Genomic DNA, 23524 nt, shown 5'->3' on the forward strand with positions numbered 1-23524 from the left:
TTCCATGTTGGACAAAAGAATAATTTATTGTAATAAGAGACAGTATGCATGTAATGCTAACAGAGGGATATAAATGTGCTGTGGACTCCAAAGGAGGAAGAGATGCCCTCTAGTTTGGTTCTTCCAGCTATTGGGTACTCCAATTGCTGCCACCTCTCTACCTGGCTCTCCATCCTTCAACTGATGTCTTCAAGGAACAGAAAGAAAGCCAAGTCCATTGCTTGCATTTGCCCCTCCCTGTGACTGACCCCTTCTTATCAGTGTATCTCAACTTGGACTTCACTTTGTCTAAGAAAACTAAAAATCCAAATGAAATAATCCTTCTTCCCACAGCTATCACCCTATCCAGTCACATTCTATCATGTCACTCTTTATTTTCCTAAAATTATCTGTTCTTTTAAATAATTTACATGGATTAATATCTCTCACCCTCCACTACCCCATAAGCCCAGGAATCTTGTCTGTCTTAATCACTGCTATACCTCCAGTGCCCAGAGCATAGCAGGAGCAGGGGCTCAATGGATGTTTGGTGATAATGGAACATGAGGATCAATCCTTCGTTGATTCATGCATTCAAAACAAACAAACAAACAAAAAAACATTGAGGAGAAATAATTGTGTAGGGAAGCTCAGACAGGCCAGGCACATCTGAATTGGCCAGTATTCACCCAGCATTGTGAAAGAACCTCTTCCTGTTCCGTAGGTCATAAGTGAAGATGACTTCCGACGATGGGCCAGTTTCCGGTGTGAGGCGGAGGCATCCCTCGACAACCGAGATGAGCTTCTAATGGAGACGGCACAACATCTGGAGAATCAACTCACCTTACTCGGTAGCTAAAAATAAGTCATCATTAAATTAAAAAAAAAAAATGCTACAAGCTGGAAAGGGAGTTCTTGGCCCGACTCTGACACTGCTACAGATGTGTCTCAATTAGGAACCTTCCCTGGAGTGCCCTTCCAGGTATTTGGCACAAATGGTGCCAATATCCAACCCAGACTCCACACACCACTTCCTGAGGATGCCCAGGAGCATTCCCACACTTTCTGTTGGACAAAACCCAGGAGCTTGGTTGCTTCTCCATTTTTTCAAATGCTTATTGAGCACCTACTATATGCCAAGGTGCATGCTAGGCATTGGGACTAGGGAACAAGAGCCACAGGCCCTATCTTCTCAGAGCTCAATCTAGCAAGGAAACTGGATGATTCAACAAGGAATTTCAAGTGAGTGTGATGAGGGTTGGGCTGGAAGACATGCCTGGTTGTATGGGACCACAATCTAGACTGGGGCCAAGGAGAGTGCAGGAAGGTAAGAACTGAGCCAAGCAATGGAGCTAGTCAGGCAAAGAGGAAGAATTTTCAGGCAGAGGGAGGGGACAGAATGAAGAGATAGAGGTGAGACAGACCCAAGAGGCTAGGAACTCCAAGGTCTGCTATGACTGGACCACAGAGTTGGGGGGAGAAATGATGTGAGGTGGGAAAGGTCAGTATGACCCAGGTTATGAAGGCACTTAAATCATATGCTAACAGTTTAGAGAGAAGGGAGTAAAAGCAGGGACAGGTTCATGCTTTACAAAAATTACTCTGGCTGCTGCTGTATGGAAATTCGATTGATACACTGAGGGAAGACGAGAAGCAGGGAGACCAGCTAAGACTGTAGTATTGTGTTTCTGTGGGAGAAAAAGCATTTACCCAGGTAGAAGGAGGAAGCTTTATTTAATCAGGGTTAATTACCTCACAGATCAGGAGCAAGATCTGAAAAAGGCAACATGTGACAGCACCCTGCCACTGGCCACATGGCTAAAGCCTTCTTTCATCTTGGGAGGCAATGCTGAACTGGGGATGAGGGCCAAATCTTGGCCTTGTGCTATATACAACCCCCACCCCCCTGAGCTTTAGTTTCTCTTCTGTATAAACCATACTGCTCCAAGCTCTCAGCCACGCAGGGGTGCAAGGCGACAGACCTAGGGTTGCTGGAAGAAGATGGTGATGCCTTTACATACTAAATATAGCAACAGGATTTGGCAGGAGGAGTGGCAAGCAAGGGAGACCATTTGTTCCCCACCTCCTTCTGCCTTATTTTTGTTCCTGTGTTTTGATTCCAGGACCTTTGCCTATTGCCTCCCAAAGCCCCTCTGAAAGCTGGCCATGAGAACTTATTTTAACAGAAACCAGAGGGTAGCCAGGCCAGACAGCTCTATCCACCACACGAGGCCACAGAATGTCATCCCATTAGGGCATGTGACTCCTTCCTCACCTGCCTGAGGCTGCTTTTGTTTCAGGGGAGGGTTCTAGTTTCAGTCAGTGAGAGGTGCTCCTCAGCTGGTTCGGCATGAAAGAGAACGTGCTTGTCAAGATCTGTTGGCTTCCCTTTCTGGGAAAGACTTTCACCACCTCTCTGTTTCATTTTTTCTTTCACACAAATAAATGTGTTTTTCCTCTCTCCTCCTTCACTCTGCCTCCCTATAGTATAAATCAGCTTCAGAATCTCACCTTCCAGGCTAACCCTTGGAGAGAAAGACAAGGATTGAAGCAACACTTATCATGGGGTTGTTTACCTGCACATCTGAGCCTGCAATACAAAAGAGGCACTTATCAGGATAGAGTCATCATTTTTGTTCCCTCAAAGTGGCTTTGGAAGGAGAGGACTGGGACTGGGAAGAGATTTCATCTTACCACCAAGAATCTGCCCTGTCACTAATACTGCATTTGCATTTACACTGAGTCCCACACCATGAAATGGTCTTTTCAGTATCCATCCAGTGTAACTGCTTTGCCAACCTATTGTCAGTAGGGATTGTTAAAAGAAATGAAATGCCTTGCTCCTGCCCAGAGTGAAGTGGGTAGCCATTAGTCTGTGGTCTGAAAAGAATCTCAATTTAAATACAGATTTTTGCCTAATCAGTTAGTAACTATTTGATATTTGGGTATATATTCATCAGGGTTGGTGCAAAGCTTGAGATCGTTCAAAAATTATGGAATCTGCATGTTTAATTCCAAGATTATCATCAAAAACCTGAGTCCTTATTTTGCTGTGAACTGTTAGAGAGCAAAGGTCTCAGTCTCTCTACTTCTCTCCACTCCCATTGCTGGTAGGCCCACAGGGGCTACTCCTCCACAACTCTGCTAAACCTCTCATCCTGCTTCCCAATCTGTTCCCTAGAATGATCTTCTTAAAACTCAAAACTGATCCTGTCACTCTCCAACTTAACTCCCTTTAATAGCTTTCTTGTCTACCAAATAAATTCCAAATCCTTTAATGCTCTGACAAAGCTCTGCATGATCCAACAGCCTTACCTCCCTTCCTGGCCCCATCTTTCACCCCATTCTGCCTCCCTTTCTTCACCTTCATCTACTCTGGCCTCTGAGCCTTCATACATGCTCATCACTCTACCTGGAATTCTCCTCCTTTGCCACTTCTTGGCCTTATCTTCCAGGTCTGAGCTTAAGTAGCACTTCCTAGCAAGGCCTTCCCTGACTATCTAAATGAAGTTCAGGTCTTCTAGTATATGTTCACCTGGCATCCTGGGCTTTGCCCCTCATATAGTTCAGTTATAAATTCTTTTTCAATAATCTTTTCAGCTGCAAGAGGGACCAGCTCCGTTTCACTGCTGTATCTTGGGTGCTTAGCAGAGCCTAGAACATTGGAGATATTTAGTAATCATTGTCTGACTTGATAGGGCTTTGGGGAAATTAAACAGCTACTTTTTCACTCTAAATGTAAGCTCTGGTGTCTTTGATCACTCCAGGAGCCACTGGGATTGAAGACCAGCTGCAAGAAGGGGTTCCAGACACAATTGCTGCTCTGCGGGAAGCTGGGATCCAGCTCTGGGTCTTGACTGGAGATAAGCAGGAGACAGCAGTTAATATCGCCTATTCCTGCAGATTGTTAGATCAGACTGACACTGTTTACTCCATTAATACAGAAAATCAGGTGAGGCCAAAGTAGGGACCACATGTCCAAGTGCAGAACAGCCCCTAGACCAACAAGAGATAGGGTTATGGGAGGGATTTGGGTGCAGAGGGGAAGCACCCCTACCCTTAAAATATCACTGAACCTTGGGGCTCAGAGGTCCCCAGAAATCATCCACCTCATCCCCATGCATGGCTGACCAGTTTGATTATATTACATCTAGTAGTACATGTTAGAAAGTTTTGATCTTCCAGATTTCACCTTTGGCCCAATCTCCTCATTTTACAAATAAGGAAACTAAAGACCCTTGAGACTAAGTCACTTGCCCAGGGTCACCCTGATAGTTTCTAATAGAACTAAGTCTAGAACACCGTTCTCTGCCAGGCCAGTGCTATCTTCATTATACCACATTGTTTGCTCACAGAACCCCAGTTGTTAGTTTCTTATACTTTGGACTAACTCTTCCATTGAAAAAGCCCCAACTAAATTGAAATGATTATGAGTTTAAAACTGCAGCTCCAATTTGTATGTCAGATTGGTTTGCCACAGAATAAAACCTGAAGGAAATGATTCATGAGACCAGTAAATTTTGACAGGATAGGAGAGAGAGAAGCAAAGTCCTAAAACTGCAATTTTAAACCCCAGTAAGTTGTGGGTGGCAGGGGATGGGGTTTGGAGAAAGGGCTGTGTAAAATCTGGAGAAGAGTATTCAAAGTTATAATACAATTTTATATTTAGGAGAAAAAATCTATTTTCACAATGCAAACCACAGAAAGTGAAATTTTAACACCTTGGTTGATGAATATGGGAAGTAGGCATTGAGATGTATGCTTCCAAAAGGAAGCAGGAAAACATTGTCCTGGAAGGGCAGTGGGAGCAGGGCACTGGAAGGGAGACCTAGACACACCATGGGAGAAAGGATGGAGAAGAGGGAGGAACATGGGAAAGAACAGCACAAAAACAGGATACAGGGACAGTGCCGGAACCTCTTTTGGTTTTGCTTAAAACAGATATGGACCCAGAATAGAAGTTCGGAAGATTTAACTCTGGTTTTTATTCCATAACAAATCCATATCACATACTTTTTAAACAGTAGTGTATACTATGAAAAGTGCCTGAGGCCCTTTAGATGAATTGGAGAAATCACTTTCTTGTCAGGTGCACAGATTATGCTCTGATTATATTAAACTCCAATGAATTTTCAAAATGAAAATAATCTTGGGGAAATCTTTGGCATTAATATTATGCTTAGGAAAGAAAGTAATTTGCTGCTTGCTTGAGTACTTGATCCCTGTAATAGCGTTGATGTCTGCCTGCCCTACTCACAATGGAAATTCTGTTTGCAATGATCATTTCACTTCAGGTAATTCCAGGAGGAGGACATGGGCAAACTTGTGAGTCAGCCAGTCCAAGGGGGATAGAGTGGGCTTCTGTGGTTTCTGTTAAATACAATGCATTCCTATAGGAAGCTGAAGATGTTTAACAATTAATTATCCAATGTTCCTAAGGAATAGCATGTCACATTTCATGTTTGGTTCAGTCACTGTTGAATCATTCAAAGATGTTTGGGACCCTGATGGTACCTGAATGTTAGGACCAGCCCATGCCCTGAGTCCTTTAAACCTGTAAGATTAGTCTTTCTACCTGAGAAAAAGTGGTGGGTACATGGAAATGTTAAGCCAAAAACAGGAAATCCATTCCAAATCTCAGATTTATTTAAACCTTAGTTTAATATAATTATGTATTCAGTGGATATTTCCTCCAAGGGTTTTAATCTGCCTAATTCATTATAAATTGATTTAGGGCTACTGTTTCTTTGTTATGTATCTTAAAGCTGTAAGCAGGTTATGGGACCTCTGTAGACCTCAAGGTTCTCTTTCATAAAATGAGAGAATTACTATCATCATCAGTGGAAGTGCTGGTCTGTCAAGGAATTTAGAAGGAACTAGAGCATTAAAAACCAATAACAGAAATGATTGTCATTATTAGTAGCATATATTGAAAGCTTAATATGGTCCAGATATCATACCTCCCTAAACTTCACCCTCATCAAATGTAAAATAGGGATTAGAAAGATTTATTTCAGAGGCTATTGGAAGGATTAAATAAGATCATAGAAGAAAAATACTTATTAGCACAGTATTTAACACACTCCAAAATTCAGTGGCTGAAAACAACCAACATTTATTATCCCACAGTTTCTGTGGGTTAGGAGTCCAGGGTCAGCTTAGCTGGGTACCTCTGGTTCAAAGTCTCTCTGAAGGCTGAATTCAACCTGTCAGGTCTGTGGGCTCATCTAAAGGCCCCAACTAGTGGGTTGTTTGGGAATGAAGAGAAGGCCATCCTCAAAGCTTACAGACATGATTGCTGGCAAACTTCATTTCCTTACCACATGGGCCTCTCCATAGAGCTGTTTCACAACATGGCAGCTGCTTTCTCCCACAGCAAGCCATCCAAGAGAGAGGGAAAAGAGTGCCAAATTGGAAGCCACAAGTCTTTTTATAAGCTAATCTGGAAAGTGACATCCTATCACTTTTGCAGAATTCTCTACATTAGAAAGGAATTGCTAGGTGTGGCTCATAACCAAGGGGAGGGATTGCACAGAGGCATGCATCCCAGGATGGCAGAGATCATTGAGAACCATCTTGGAGGCTGCCTACCACAGTACCCGGCATACACTAAAGGTTAAATGAATGGTAACTATTGTGGTTATTACATCATACTTTGAAATAAGCAAATTCAGAAATTTTATTTTGAAACATATCTCCAGTGACTTCCTGCAGTCCTGCGTTGGAGGAATTTATATAATTTATGCTGGCCCCAACTCCCAGCAAGGACTATCTTGATCTCTTTCCCAGATAAGTGCCTCAGGCATAACCACCCACCCCTGGCACAGCTTCCTCTCACCCCTCTAGGTTCTGGGCATACCCTACTGCTTGCAACACTCAATTTAGCATCCCCTAAGGGAAGACTCGGGAATGATTAACTGCAGTTCTGCTCACTCCACAAGAAAGTATCCCAAATAATCTCAGAAGCTTCTAGATCAATGGTCCCCAAACCTGTCATATCAGAAAAATCTTCACAATTTTTGCTTAAATCCACATATTACCTGTACTTTTTTTTCCAGTAATGAATTCATTTAAATTGACTCACTTTGAACACTTTTAAATTTATTTTTAGAATAATTTTTTAGGACTATACTAAATGAAAACCATCATCCTTGCCATGGATAAAAGAACACTGCTAAATAAAGATCATGTGAACAAAACAATGCTATTAAAATCAATAATACTACTGACTGCCACAACTTTATTTGAAAGTAATGTTGCAAAATCTAATAAGGTACTAAGGATATATTTAGAACCAAAATCTGACTTGATCTCTGATATAATCAAAAGTAAAAGAGGAAATGAATGCTTCACTATGTTTCGAGGTAAATGTCAGAAAAAATACGTTTCTTTACATCAGTAAAATGTTCACATTCATAGTCAGTTTTAACATGTATGAGCAACACATTCATATCAACAGGTAAACACGCAGTGTATTTTTTCAATTGGGAAGCGATAATTCAAGCAGTGATGATCTGCCTCCACTAGTAAGTTGGATGAGCTAGTGCAAGTTACTAAAGATTTCACTGTTTCAACTTCCTCATCACTCAGTTTCCTCAGGAGAACCAAAATGATTTGTAAGAAATAAGCACTGTATTATCATGACATATCATTATTTACCATCACATTCATATTTATTAGCTTATACCGTCCCTGTATCATTCCCCATCTTGCTGAGCTATTTCCACTCCCATTGCCTAGCAGTCTCTCCTATTTTGCCATTAATTTGCTTCCAAATTAATATTGCTTTGATGCTTTTTGAAAGGTTGAAGAGAAATGTAAGAATCAGAAAATGATTCCTGGGTAATCTCTATGGTGGTAGAATTTCATAACTATTTTACTAAAAGATAAAGTGAGATCTTTAACCTACATTTCTGTGTTGTTTACTAATACCATACTTGTTATTCTGACTCTATAGGAAACCTGTGAATCCATCCTTAACTATGCACTGGAAGAAGTGAAGCAATTTCATGGACCACAGAAGCCAAACCGCAAGCTCTTTGGGCTCTGCCTACCTTCTGAGACACCACCTCCTACCTCAAGAGCTGCAGTTCCAGAAGTTGGATTGGTCATCAATGGGAAGACATTGAATGCCATTTTCCAGGGAAAGCTGGAGATGAAATTTTTAGAGCTGACTCAGTATTGCCGGTCTGTCCTATGCTGCCGTTCTACCCCTCTCCAGAAGAGTATGATAGTCAAGCTGGTGCGAGACAAGTTGAGCGTCATGACCCTTTCCATAGGTACCCATCATGCTGAGATGTGGGTGCAGCTTGTAAGGCTGATCTGACAAAAGTCCTGGGCCAGAGGTGGGAGGTCACATATCAAAGTTGAGACAGCCAGGCTGAGGATCATTTTCTCAGACTGAGAGAGTTCAAAGTGACAATCAATACGTGGCAGCTGGAGATGAAACAGAGGCTAAGTAGAGTGAGAAAGTGATTCACAGCTCTGAGGATTAGCAGGTCACAAAGGAAAACAGGGCTTGGATGGAGGTCAAAGCCAAAAGAGACCTCAAATTTAGAACATTCACATAACTCAATAATGTACACTCAGGCCAATCAGTTCTGGGATGCAGACCATTTCCCTTTCGATACTTAACACATGGCATAATAACATAAACCTAAGATGTTTGTGGATTTGATATTCTGCATATTGACGGCTGGTGGGGAGATTTTAGAAGCTGAGACTTTCACATATGTTCATTCCTAAATACAAGGCCCAGCACAAAGCACATTCTCAACAAATGCTAGCCTCTTGGTTGATGAAAAAATTTCTCATAAGAGACTAAACTTTAATCATGGTTAAGGCAGAGAAATAAAAACTGTACCTACATCAACAAGCAAACCTGGTTTGCAGGAATCTTCATGATGTAGTCTCTGCTAACCCTCCAGTCATGTCCTTAACCACAGAAACCCCTGTCCCCAACATTTGAACTCCATGCTCCAGTCAAATGGAACTGCCTCCATTCTCCATGAGGTTTGTCCTATCTCTCTCACTCCCAGGCCTTTGTACAAGCTATTTCCTCTATAAAACACCCCTTCTTCTAATCCCACCTAACTTTCCTTATCTCTGAGAACTCCCACAGCACACAGCCCTCAGAGCTGCAGAGCACTGGTTTGCCTTCTGTGAGGGCCTGCTCAGCAGACCATGAGTTCCTTGAATAGAGGGACCATATCATTCATACCATTTCATCCCATGCTCTGCACACTCCAAGCACATAGTAAATATTGCATTCATTTAAGGATATTCTTGCAGATGGTTCCAGGTTCTATCCTTCCTACACAGACATGGAAAGAGATTTTCCTTCCAGGCATTTCAAATAACTCTATATTATATATTGTTTTTTTCTCCCATTCTTCAGGTAAAAGCAGTTCAAAACAAAAAGGGGAGGGGAGGAGTGGGTAGACAGGATACAGGGAGCAAAACTTTAGCAACTGCATCCTAATTTTATTCCCTGAATTGCCCTCTTCAGAACTTTAGACACACACAAGGCAACAGCCCAGGACTGACTCCCTGAGGTAAGAAATTGGTTCTGCTGCCATAGAGGCAGAAATAAAAACAGCAGGGTAAGCAATGGCATGATTCCACACCTCTACTTCCAGTAGTTTGCTAACAGAAGAGGTTAAAGGGTGGACTTGTTTGCCATGGGGAAGATAAAAATTATGTCCTGTTATGCTATCATGAAAAAAAAGTAATCATTACAAAAATAATGGCTACTTATAGTGAGAAAATTGTTAATATTAACAAATTTCATTGCCAAATAATTAAGGGAAGAAAATTCTCCCAATCCCATAGTCTCTATGGTATCTAAGATAAATTTAATTACATATTATTATGAGAACTTACTGGAAAAAGAGGTGTGGCCAGGAGGAGAATAAAGGCAATGCAGTCCACAAACCAGTCCACCAGGATGAATCCAGCCCACTACATGGTTTTGCAGGGATACGAAGAACGATTTTTATGTTTTTAAATGTAAAACGTGTAAAAGACTGCCTCTCAGCAAGAACAGTTGTTCAATTTTGCTTCTTGGCCACAGAGCTTAAAATATTTACTATCTGGCCCCTTACAGAAAAAGTTTGCTAAACTCTATTCTGAAAGATAAAGCTCTGGGAAAAGCCAGGTTTGTAAGGAAAGCCTCAATTGTGTAGAGCTGTGCTGTCCAAAATGGTTGACACCCAGCTCTGCATAGGTATGGAAATTTAAAATTAAACAAAATTTCACCAGCTGCATTTCAATGGTCACATGGGGCTAGTGGTTTCCCTCTTTGACTGTAAAGATATAGCACATTTCCATTATCACAGAAAAAGCTATTTGACAGTGCTGGAAGCTATGTGTATATGTGTATTTCCATGCCCTAACCTCCAATTTTCTGAAACAACTTAGTTCATTAAACGGGAACTCAGTGTGATTAAATGTTCCTCAACCAAAAAAACCCAGTCGATCCTATTTTCCTATATTCAGAAACAAAACTGAATACCATCCCTGTCCCTGGACACTATTGACAATCTTTGATGATTTAGCTGTCCAGACATTCTAGCAGTCTTAATATGGTCAGTATTTTAAGTTATACTGAGTTAGGAAAGTTATCAGAAAGATCTTAGTGCCAATGCTTCTGGGCCTTTTCCCTAGCTGTATTACCCTTGCTAAATCTCTACTTTGCTCAAATTCTCCATTTAGTCATTAGTAAAGTCCACTGTAACATTTGTGAAGGCCTTTTTTGTAAACTGTAAAGCACTGCTCAAGTCTCAGTCACTACTGTATTCCCAATACCTAATGTGCCTAGAAAAAAAGACACAATAAACATTTGTTGAATAATAGAGCTTCTTGTCAAAAAAGAAAAAACCTCTCTCAGGCCAAATAGCAGTGACTTTTCCTATAGGACTAATCAGAGCATTGTAAAAGGATTCGATTATATACAAATGGGGACACGTTAGAGCCACTCATGTAACACCCTTTTCATTGTCATGCAGCAATTAGACCAGCAATAAAGATACCTCATGACATCTCTTCTTTCAGGTGATGGAGCAAACGATGTAAGCATGATTCATGCTGCTGACATTGGAATTGGAATATCTGGACAGGAAGGCCTGCAGGTATTGTTCCCCTCCATTCTTCTCCTTTCTACCCTAACTCCCCTTATTGGAGAGTTATGGAATTCCCCACAGTGTTGGAGGAATCTCTCCCCAAGACCTTTGCAGAATTATCATCTTAGAGTTGGGGGGTGGGGGAGGGGGGCTTCCTTCTTATGTAACTTACTTCCTCTTACATAACCTCCATCACTATACCCCTGCTGCCCAGTCCCTCTGGTACAGAGGAAAATAGAAAGATGTTTGGCTTTTTATAGACAGCTGGCAATACCTGTATTCTAAAGCCAAAGAGTACCTAACCATTCAGGTAGGGCTAAGCCTTCCTCTGACTCCATATTTCCTCCCTGTAGCCTATACCCACATCCAAGGGTATAGTGCCCTCCATGAGCAGTGACAGATATAAGAACATTTGAAAACACATTTCAATTGCCATTTTAGTCTTGATGGCTAGATTGACCTATAAATTGTTTGGTACACTTTAATAGACATACCTAAGTCAAAATTCAGCTTGGGACAAGCATATAACTTGAGCTACTAATGTCTCCCATTAAAACAAACCCCACCTTATCATTCTGAACTATTAACAATCATATTCCCACCTCTGGTGCATACAATAGGTATTGCCTAAGTTTGTTGATAAGGATGAAAGAACGCAGTTACCTTTTGAGTATCTACCATATGCCAGCACTCTACTAGGCACCTCACTTGATTCTCCAATTAACATGAACAATCACAACCCCATGTGTTAGGGATTATTACTCCATTCTTTCAAATGAAACTTAGTCTGGGAGAGGTTAAACAGTCTGACCAAGACTCACACCAGGATTTATAACCAGGCATATTTCAATTTTATACTCTTAAAAGAGTACTAAGAGCTATGTCTTGTTCTAAGCAATCCTAAGGGCAGAAGACATATTTCAGCTCCATGTAAAGGAAGAACTATCCAACCATCAGCTCCATCTGAGAATGGATCAAATGGTCTGCCACAGGAGGTGACCAAGGGAGTTGAGAGGTTTGAGAATTACTTGCACAGAAGCCCCTACTCTCTGGTTAGCCATCATATCTCTAGCATGGTGCCAACACATTTTAGGCCATAGTTACTGTTTATTGGATAAACAGAAGGAGACGAAGGGCCAGACTAGACCAGTGGTCCCTTATGAGCTGCCTTTCTTGGATTCTAGTAAGGTTTGGCTTTTCCAGAAGAGAGGATGGGGTGAACCACCCAAGGGTGCCACATAATTACAAAGGGTCTTTTCGGCCCTACCAGCTGTGGACCTAGAACAAAGCATGGCCCTTGAGGGAGTCTCTGTGGTTCACTGGCAGCTGTGGATAGAGGCTGATGTCTCTGTTCTGCCCTCTCAGGCTGTCATGTCCAGTGACTTTGCCATCTCCCGCTTCAGACACCTCAAGAAGCTGCTGCTTGTGCACGGCCACTGGTGTTACTCACGCCTATCCAGGATGGTGGTGTACTACTTCTACAAGAATGTGGTGAGTAGCCCTATAGCAACCTCCCACCCAGGCCTTGGGAGGCCCAGCCAGGGACCCAGCTCCCACCACAGTGGTAGACAAACCTTTTCAGCATAAGGGAGTAAGTCAGGGTGGCCTGGATTTTGAATCCTGAGACTGTCTCCTACTAGCTCTGTGAACTTGAGCAATGTAATTCATTTCTCTGAGCCTCAATTTCTTCTTTGGTAAAATGGGCTAAGACTATTGTGTGAAGTTATTGTGAGCATTAGCAATACTGTATGGAAAGCACCTGGCACACAGAAGGCAGTGTGAGTGGTTACAAGCACAGACTCTTGCGTCAATCTTATTTGGTTCAAATCTATGCTCTTACATTTGATAATGGCCTTACACCTTAGTTTCACCAACTGTAAAGTGGGGATAAGAGTACCTTTCTTGTATATTTGCTACAAGGATTAAATGGGAGCTTGTATATAAAGTGATTGGCACATAGTAATCACCTTATAAAGTTAGCCATTATTTTTTATTATTGTTACTATTGTCATTACTCTTAGATGGGCTCCATAAATGAGATTTATTTTCTGACTGCAAGGAAGAAAAAACTCAAATAACTAGCCTGACATGTATCTGAGATTTTTCTCTCCCTATAGAGCCACCCCAATGCAAGAGCTATAGCCTATCCCTTGTACAGGTTAAGACCAGTCTCCTAGCTTCCACCTGAGACTCTATGTATCACTTCAACTTTGCCAGCCTTCCCAGCAGAGAATTCACAGAGGTCAGGATATTTAAATAAAATATCTATTAGCAAAAATGTTTTAAAGGGGGAGATCATCTGGATTTTAGTTTTGCCTGACTCTAGCATGCTGTGTGAACTTGGAAGAGTCACTTAACCACTCTGAGCCTTGGTTTCCTCATCAGTAATATGGAGACACTATGACTCCCTCTTCCCTAGAAGTATTATTTAAGAGGCTTTAGAGTCAGAGCTCAGGAAAGTATGTAACACTATAAAATACAATCCTAGGAAGACACCATTGTTTCTCCTGAAAAATAGTTCATTTTTGTCTTATTGATAAGGGCCCAAAGCAGGCACACACCAACTGAGGCATTAAAACTGTCAGCAGCTTTTGTTTGAAAAGTCCTTGATTAACAATGGGAATTAGAAGAAGCCAGAATATTGCTGTACTAAGGGGAGGTGGGGAGGGACAGGGGAACTGAGTTTTTATTACCTAGTTCAAGGACCTTTGAATAATCCCCAGGAGTCTGCAAATAGAATCTGATTCCTGTTTGCATAAGGAAAAAGGGAGGATTAAGAGCAGGGTGGTAGAAGAAAAATGCATTAGCTAAGTAGCAGCTATGAAATTGCATTGTGTCCCCTTATTCCACTCTCCCAGTCCTGATTTAGGCATGTCACAGTTGCCCTTGCTCAAGAGTGAGCATTTTTGTGCAAAGTTCAATGTGTATGTAAATAAACAGCATGACAAAAAATAATGTAAATTCGATAAACTGGATGGTAATATTCAGCAAGTCTATGCAAACAAGTCACTCTATTTAACTTGAAACTCACTCTGAGCATGAAAGACTGTTTACTTAGAATTCAAAATGCCCATTTAATTTTTTTTCTTGCCTCCAAAGGAGCCGTTCTTTTGAATAAGCACAACCTCTTCTCTGCATTAAATTTGTGAAATAGAAAAGGAAACGTTTCCAGCCAGCCATGCTTTCAAAGCTTAAATGGTATTTATTTCCAGCCCAATGCCGTGCTCGAAATTGTGATACTGATGCGGCATTATCTCCCCATTGCAATTAGAGGGTGAAGAACTATGACTTCCACATCCAAAACCAATTTCAGAGGGGATTAAAACCCTGCATGCTCTGAAATTTGAACAATGAATTAATTACTGCACTGTAGCCACTTGGGAGGAAAACGCAGGCCCCAGTCTCCGTGAGGCTGTCACCAGGTTCAGTGGGTGCCCTCAGAGGTGCAAAGATTCCAACCAGAGGAAGTGGAAGCAAACAAGGTCCTAACAGGGCCTGCGGAGGAAGGAAACACTTCAGTGTTAAACTCCAGGGTGGGTATTGGGACAATAGAACAGCAAAGATTTATTTCATTTATTCAAATCGTCATTGAACAGCTGTGTCTGGAACCTTATCAGACACTGGGTATAGAGAATTAGACAGACGTGGTCCCTGCCTCATGAGGCTGACAGTCTAAATCAGGGCTCAGTAAGCTTATTCTGCAAAGAGCCAGATAATATTTTTAGTTTTGTGGGCCATATAGCCCATTGTACCTACTCAACTCTGCTGCGGCCACATGAAAGCAGCTATAAGACAGCATGCAAATGAATCCATGTAGCTGTGTCCCAATAAAACCTTATTTATGGCTTGATTCAGCCTCCAGGAAGTAGTTTGTCATCTCCTCATCTTAATAAATCTTGCTTCTCAAAATGTGGCTCCTGGACCCGCACATTTGCATCACCTGGATGCTTATTAGAAATGCAGATCCTCAGACTGCATCCCAGGCCTCCTACCTCAGAATCAGCACTTTTAGTAAGAGTCCTGGATGATTTGTATGAACCTTAAAGATTGAGAAGCGCTGGTATAGGGGAAGGAGATTAAAGTTTTACAAACATTTTCTTAGGCACATCTCCCTCAAAGAAGGTCAGGGTGCTATGGACATATCACCAGGAGATTCTTGACCAAATAAATTAGAAAGACAACAACGTTTAAGCTATGACCTAAAAGAAGAATTTGCCAGTTTCCCTGCCAAGAAAAAGAGGCTTAACAACCTGAGTCTTTACAATTTTATGTCATATGCTATATCTAATTCCAAAACGAGATGTACATGACTTACAGTAAGAACACAAAGCAATAGGGAAGTTACAAGAGAAATTTATAAGAGTACAGACCAGAACCATAGAAAGAGAAGAGGTAGTTTGCACCAGGAACTTTGGATAAGATGCTAAGTATTAAATGTTTGGTTAAAACAAGCAGACCAGTTCTTCATGAGGAATACCCTCTCTTTGCTTTAAATGTAGAGATCAATTATTCAAGGAAATGGTTAGAAAAAGGTCACACAAAAACCTTCAGGAAACTGTCTTCAGTGGCATTTTTGTAGGAAATGAAAATTAACCTCCATATGGCCACTCTTTTTCTCTAACAACCCTTAATAAAAATCAATATTAAATTATAATTCAGTAAGAGTATTTCTATGGAAAAATGAGCAAGTGATATCCAAGCAGTGTTTTATTGCTTTGATTAGGGCTTAAAGCCCTTTAATACTGCAGTGTGTGTAGTGTAAGACAAGTTCAGTAAATGCTAGTCCTCCAACACCCAGGTCACCAACGTTCCCCATGCCACCCTTGATTCCTGTAGTTTTTTTGGTACTTAGTACAACTTGGTACTGTTTGGCATAGCATTATTAACATTAACATCCACCATCATCTACAGGGAACCTACCACATACCAGACACTGTGCTAAGAACTTTATGTATGTATGTAACTATGAGAGACAAGTGTAATATAGGGGTTAAGAGCGTATGTGCTAGAACAAGGCTGGGTTCAAATCCCAGCCCCACTCTGCTACTCAGCAGCAATATGGCCTCAGTAATTTACTTAAGCTCTGTGTCTCAGTGTTTTCATCTGTAAAAGGGAGATACTACCTAATTCACAGGGTTATTGTGTGCATAAATGAGTTTACATGTGTGAGGTACATAATAAATGCATCATTTGTCCAGATTAAACTAGGATGATGATGATGATGGCAGCAGGTGCTAACAACCCTGTGAGGTGGGGACAGTTATCTCTCTATAGATATGGTTGCTGAGAGCCAGAGGGGTTACCCAGGTCACATAACTAAGTACATCACAGAATTGGGATTGGACCTAGTTCTACTGTACTCCAAATTCCCCAGACTGAATGCCCTCACTACCATGGCACTCAGTGCCTCCTAGAGGTCTAAGAAGCCTGTTCTCCAGTGGTTGCCAAACTCTTTGAAGGCAGAGATCACTCTGATCCATGTTGTGTGTTGTCCACTGTCCAAGCATCTCTAGCACTGTGTCTCAACATAAATTGTTCAAGAAATATCATGTGATGAGATCATCACACTTGGACACGGAGCTTCAAACAGCCTCCGACACCAGCCAGGTTACTGCTCTCTTCCTCCCTTGGCTTTAGCCTACGTCTGAGGCTTGGGTGAAAACTGGGTCAAGCATCACAGCATCCACCAGATAAGATTGCACAAATTAAAAGCTGGAATTTGGCAAGATGAAGTTGATGGAGAGGAAAGACTGAGGCTTAGAGTCAGAAGGACCAAATCTACATTGCAACTATCAGAGCATGGCCTATAACTGGCAAACTTCCTCCCTTGGCATCCCTGGAAGAAACTGCCAATCACAGCATTCTGTGTCCAGTACTTTCCCCACTTCTAGCACTTTAAAATGGATCCTACTGGCCTCTCATAGTGTAGAATCAAGGATTCTGGACATTAGTGCCGGAGACTGAACTGTGATCTCCGACCTTGAATTCACTTTAACAAGTGCATCCACTTTCCACATCAAGTTCATGAGGATGGATTCTGCATCCAGAACCTCTGGATTTGAACTCCAATTTTGTTACTTACTAGCTCTATACCCCCAGCCCAATGACTTGACCCCTCTCTGAGGCTTAGTTTCCTAAATTGTAAAATGAGAGTAGTAATCACTACCTCAAAGGGCTGCTAGGTAGATTTAATGGGTCAGAACATAGCTTAGCATATAGTATGTGCTTTATGTGTCTTTGTTGCTGTTGTTATTTGCTGTTGTTGCTATTATTGGCCTCATCTGTAAGATGGTGTCCCTTCCAGCTCTGGTATCCTAGGCTACTACAGCCTCAAGTCACAGTTCCAGCCCCAAGTGGCCAAGGGCATTTGGTGTGGTCACTTAGCTCATCTGAGCCACTTGACCTACCCATGTGTAAGAGAGAGAAGAGTTACTATTTTTCCCATTTAGCTGAGGAGGGAGAAGCGAGACAAGATTCTCAAAGGGGAAAGAAAGTCAAAGCTTCATAACAGCTGCTGAATGATAGTATCAAGGGAACTTCAGTACTTCAGTTCTTCTTAAACCCACCACATCAAGTGCACAAGTGGTTGCTGTCGATCTGGAGTCTCAAAGTCTTCCCATAGTGCATTTCAAACCTACCTGTAGCTCAGTAAACAGACTGAGTCTTCTCCCTTCTTTGGACACAAAGATGCAAGATCCAGGAAATCTCAGGGCATCAGGATCTCTTTCAGAACCAGAAAACTTCCCACTGGTCACCAGAAAAGCCAAAGGATGGAGCTCTTTGGCTAGAAGCCTCTCAGTCAGCATTGTTATTGTAGAATCCAATAGGAGATTGAGAAAGTTTAGGAATGGTCAAAGAGGAAGGCTTGAAACTCAGATGCTGGTTGTGTGATTTTCTGGCTCTGAACTTAGGCAGGAAGTAACTGAGTATCTTAGAGCGTTAGGTTCCTTATCTGTAGAGTGGGGCTAATAATATTATCATTGAGATATAACACTAATATAATATGTACTATCTTTAGCAATAATCTTTCAACACGGGACAAATGATAAGGTCTATTGCACATCTAATATACTATATAGTAATATGCTATAATATATATCACACACCTGGCACAAATAGAAGCTCCAGTATAATCATTGGTGTCACTAATAACATTAACATGCCCATATTATTACATCCTTTTCAAAATAACACTAGTCTGGCAGTTAGGTTATGGGCGTTATAGTTTGTACACAAACCTAAGGAACAATTTCTTACTATACTTTTTATCCTGTGTGCCTCAGCCACACAGGACATTCTGGTCCCAGCACTGGGAGCAGCAGCTTAAGTGATGACTTTGGTCAAGTCACCAAGCCACATCGCAGGGGGGTAAACAATACTAGTGATCCCAGCCCATCTCAGGTGGGCAGTCTTTTTTTTTTTAATTAAAAAAAATGTTTTTATTTAAATCCAAGTTAGTTAACATATAGTATAATAATGATTTTAAGAATATAATTTAGTGATTCATCACTTACATGTAATACCCAGTGCTCATCCCAACAAGTATCCTCCTTAATGCCCATTGCCCATTTAGCCCATCCCCCACCCAACACTCCACCAGCAACTCTGTTCTCTGTATTTAACAGTCTCTTATAGTTTGTCTCTCTTTCTCTGTTTTTATCTTATTTTGCTTCCTTTCCCCTGTGTTCATCTGTCTTGTTTTTTAAATTCCACATAGGAGTGAAATCATTTGGTATTAGTCTTTCTCTGACTTATTTCAATTAGTGTATGTTATAGTTCCATCCGTGTTGTTGCAAACAGAAAGGTTTTCTTTTTGATAGTCAATATTCCATTTTATGTATATGTGTGTGTGTGTGTGTATATATATACATATACATATACATATGTACATACGTATATACACATAACATCTTCTTTTTCCATTCATAAGTTGATAACATTTGGGCTCTTTCCATACTTTGGCTATTGTCAATAGTGCTGCTATAAACATTGGGGTGCATTGCCCCTTTCAATCAGCATTTTTGTGTCCTTTGGACAAATACCTAGTAGAACAATTGCTGGATCACAGGATAGTTCTATTTTTAATTTTTTGTTTTCCAGAGTGGCTGCACCAGTTTGCATTCTCAGGTGGGCAGTCCTGAGTGGAAAACAGCTTCAGAAACCATAAAGCAACAGTTAAGGAGAAGATATTCTTCCTCACCTGTCTGAGTTGCATCACCATTAGGAATATATTGTGAGGAAAATCTCATGAAATCATCTTCCCACCAGGCTTTCTGCCCAGTATCTGGTCTTTCTATCATCCCTTCCCTGGGACACCCCCTTCTCTTCCCACACTACTAATCATAACTACTGCCTTTTGATATCCTGTGCCATGGTCTAAGATGCTACTATTCCCATCTGAAAGATGCCAAAATGATGTTCAGAAAGGTTAAGTGATTTGCTCAAGCTCACACAGCTAGTAAATAACAGATGTAATCATTCCAAACCAGCCTTTTCTGCCTCCATAACCTGTGCTCTTAACCACCCCATTACACTTACCTTAACAAGTTGGTGCAATTCCCTTCAGGTCCCGAAGAGCCCTAATAGTAATAGTAGTAGCAGCAGCAGCTCTATGGATTATTTATCTCTGATGCTTACACAACTCTGCATGTCACAAATGAGAAAATGGAAGCTCCAAGTCAGCATAGTGACTTGCCAGAGGCTTCTAAGCAACGGTTGTTGACTACTGCCCATGGGTCCTCACTCACAAGGCCACTCTTTCTGCCTGCAGTGTTATGTCAACCTGCTCTTCTGGTACCAGTTTTTCTGTGGTTTCTCTGGCTCCACCATGATCGATTATTGGCAGATGATATTCTTTAATCTCTTCTTCACCTCCTTGCCTCCTCTCATCTTTGGAGTCCTCGATAAAGACATCTCTGCAGAAACACTCCTGGCATTGCCAGAGCTGTACAAGAGTGGCCAAAACTCTGAGGTAAGCTGGAGGGGCCTCAACTCCTCCCTGTCTCTGAATCCTCCCTGCAGGTGTCAGAGAAAGAGCACTGGCATGGGGTTAGGGGCCCTACACTCTGGTCGCTACCCTGCCTCTTAGCTCCTTTGTGACCCAGTAGCTCCACTCCCTGTTCCTGGTCTGTTTCGCATTTGCTGTTGAGGGCGATGGACCAGACCAGTGGGTATTTTTCTTTTTTAGTTATTTGTTAATTAAGTAACATGGGACTGTCCTAGTTGAATGCGGAGAGGACATGCACAGAGATCCCATTGCCCTCAACTGGCCCCTTTTCCAGGCCTTTGACAGAACCCCCAAGGCTTGGTTTGGGAACCCCTGGGATTAAAAGCTAGTTTGCTCATCACTGGGTGATAAATAAGGGCTTCTACTCATGTTGGGGAATACAAAGCTTAGAACACAAGATTACACATGGTCTAGAATTTGCTGGTGGCCAGTAGACTAAAGAAGGCCTGGGAAACCATCAGGATGGTTTCCTGGAAGACAGAGGTCACACTGACACCCTTAGTGATTTGGAGAAGCCAGACCATGGGCAGTGAAGCACAAAATGAGAACACTGGTCTCTGAAGCCACTGAGCCCTGTCTCTTGGGAATCTGTGATCCTGGGCTGTGATGGAGAGCTCCCTTTCAGAGGCTATATAGAAACCTTAGAATCTCTAAACTTACCCATTGTGTATTAGCGCTAGCATGGTGCTAATGAATGACAGTTATTGATAACTGAGCACTTACTAGGTACTACAGCACAACCACATTTAGATTTCTTGAAACCCAAGGAGATAGTTGGTGTTTTCATCCTTTTTTATGGAAGAAGAAGCAATTATCAAAGCGGTTTAGTGACTTTCACAAGGTCGTAAGGTTCAAGGTTCGGGCAGAGCTGAGACTTGAACTAAGGTCTGTCATCCCCAGGTCTGTGTTCTTAATGGTCCCATTCTATTGCCTCTAAGATAAAAAGCATTCTAAATACCCTATTGTTTGCCCCAGATAGCACAAGAACATTCCTTACAAAGGCTTGCTTTGATGGTGGTTGATGTGTTCTTTTCTGGCAGTGCTATAACTCTATGACTTTCTGGATTTGCATAGTGGATGCATTCTATCAGAGCCTTGTCTGTTTCTTCATTCCTTACCTGGTAAGTCGTATAGTCCCTTTCTAATCATACAAATCACAGAGTGGATTGCAACTGGTACTGTAAACATGAATCCTAGACTAGTAGTATCTTTCTGGATGATGCAGCACAGAGGATCCAAACAGGTGGTCTGCAGACTATATCCAACTCAGGGTATTTGAAAAATCAGAATTTTTTCCAAAACATCTTAATTTCTGCCACCTTTTAAAAAACTGGAAACTGTCATTACACTGGGTCATTTTTGCCACGTGGCAAAAATCCAGAATTGATTCACAGCCCTGCTTAGATGGGGTGCATGTTCTTCAGTTTGCCATAGTCCCTACCACTACATTTTGTCTTATACCTAGCTTTCTTCACTCATTTACTATTTCTTACTTGAATATTGAAGGTATTTGAATTTACAACCCTTGATTTATATTTAGGTTTCTGCTTTCAAGGTCAAGGCCGCACACATTCAGGAAATAAGTTCTGATAATAAAGGATACTACATTATCTGAAATAAAAGCAAGAATACAGAAAGCAAGGGATACCAGCCCCATCTCAATTTGGTTCCCAGTTTGAAGACTGGGAACAAAGATAGCAGAATATAATCCGTATTTCTCCTGGACAGGGAAAACAGAATATGGGTCAAGTGCTAAACTGTGGTGTCTACCCTGCCTCACATCCTTTTGCAGTCAGCAACAAGATGGGTCGAGTGATTTTGTGCTTCATTTGAATTTCCCTAGCTTACAATACCTTCCTTCTCTAGGACTCTGCTTACCTTTCCTACTTCATTTTTTTCCCCTACTATGCGCTCAACTAATGGACCATCTGGGACCTTTTTGAACTTTTCAGCATCAAGTTCTCACTTTTCCCTGGTCTGCCTTTCCTCTCTTTTCAAGAGATTAACTCCTCTGATTATGATATATATTCTCTTCTGTACCCCCTGGGGTACTTTGTATACCTGGTACCATTGTATCATTTGCTACCTTAAATTGTACTACATTTTCCCTGCCTAGTAGACTATAGACTCCTTGAAGGTACACAGAAGCATCTTCAGCAGTTGGCATTGTGCCTGCTGGTTGCTCAATAAATTCCTTGTTCATCCATTCTGCAATGTTCTGGAATACACATCATGGCTTCTGCTACAAATATGTTTCCAAGGAATTTAACCATATTAACTCACTCCTCATCTTGTCTGTTCCTTGGGTCAGTTCCCCAGGGATGGCAGCTGAGTATCTTCTCATTCCTTCCCCTCCCATGATACCTGCCTTCACTGATGCTTTATCATCACTGTGTCAAAATCAAGGCCTTGAATCCAAGGATACATCTGACAGTGCCTGTTTTTTCCTCCTCTGCAGACCTACAAAGACTCTGATATTGATGTCTTTACCTTTGGGACACCCATCAACACCATCTCCCTTGCCACAATTCTCTTGCACCAGGCAATGGAAATGAAGACCTGGGTAAGCACCCAAGAGCCCCTTTGACCTGAAAAATTTCATTCATTTTACTCTGTATCATTGATCTAATCAATAACTAACTGCTGAACTCCTACACTGTGTCCCATTTGTACAGGAATGAGGGAGGTATAAAAGATAAAGTCCCCAGCCTCAACTTGCTTATTATCTATCCAGAATGATAAAACTAAGACCTATAAAATAATGAGACAATTTTTTGCAAAAATAGAATGTATTTTCCAAATTTTTATATAAATTCTAGTTAGTTAACGTACAGTGTAATGTTGGTTTCAGGAGAATTTAGTGATTCATCACTTACATATAATACCCAGTACTCACTACAACAAGTGCACTCCTTAATGCCCATCACGCATTTAACACATCCTCTGACCCACCTCCCTCCATCAATCCTCGGTTTGTTCTCTATAGTTGAGACTTTGTTATGGTTTGCTTCCCTTTTTTTTTCCCTTCCCATATGTTCATCTGCTTTGTTTCCTAAATTCCACATATGAGTGAAATCATATAATATTTGTCTTTTTCTTACCAACTTATTTCACTTAGCATAATACACTCTAGCTCCATCCATGTTATTGCAAATGGCAAGATTTTATTCTTTTCATGGCTGAGTAATACTCCATTGTGTGTATGTATATATACACCATATCTTTATCCACCCATTAGTAAATGGATGCTTGGGTTCTTTACATAGTTTGGCTATTGTTGATAATGCTGCTAGAAACATTAGGGTGCATGTACCCCCTTCAAATCTGTATTTTTGATTTAAAAAATCGAGGATGTTTCAGAGATGAGGAAAATGGTAGCCTGACTATACTTGAGGCTGTGTTAGGGAGGTCTGTTCTC

General features: G+C 41.4%; 1 protein-coding gene across 2 annotated transcripts in view; it reads left to right on the plus strand.

Moving 5' to 3' along the window:
* ATP10B (ATPase phospholipid transporting 10B (putative)) overlaps window positions 1-23524 on the plus strand; it is a 70577-nt gene that overhangs the window by 33025 nt on the left and 14028 nt on the right. For both annotated transcript variants that reach the window (XM_042947547.1, XM_042947552.1), the window contains 8 exons: window positions 704-830; window positions 3747-3931; window positions 7937-8258; window positions 11032-11108; window positions 12465-12590; window positions 19870-20070; window positions 21147-21227; window positions 22565-22669. In XM_042947547.1, coding sequence (XP_042803481.1) covers window positions 704-830; window positions 3747-3931; window positions 7937-8258; window positions 11032-11108; window positions 12465-12590; window positions 19870-20070; window positions 21147-21227; window positions 22565-22669 — 1224 coding nt within the window. The remainder of the gene's footprint in view (window positions 1-703; window positions 831-3746; window positions 3932-7936; window positions 8259-11031; window positions 11109-12464; window positions 12591-19869; window positions 20071-21146; window positions 21228-22564; window positions 22670-23524) is intronic.

This window comes from Panthera leo, chromosome A1 (assembly GCF_018350215.1).
Source record: "Panthera leo isolate Ple1 chromosome A1, P.leo_Ple1_pat1.1, whole genome shotgun sequence".
NCBI classification, from domain to species: Eukaryota; Metazoa; Chordata; class Mammalia; order Carnivora; family Felidae; genus Panthera; species Panthera leo.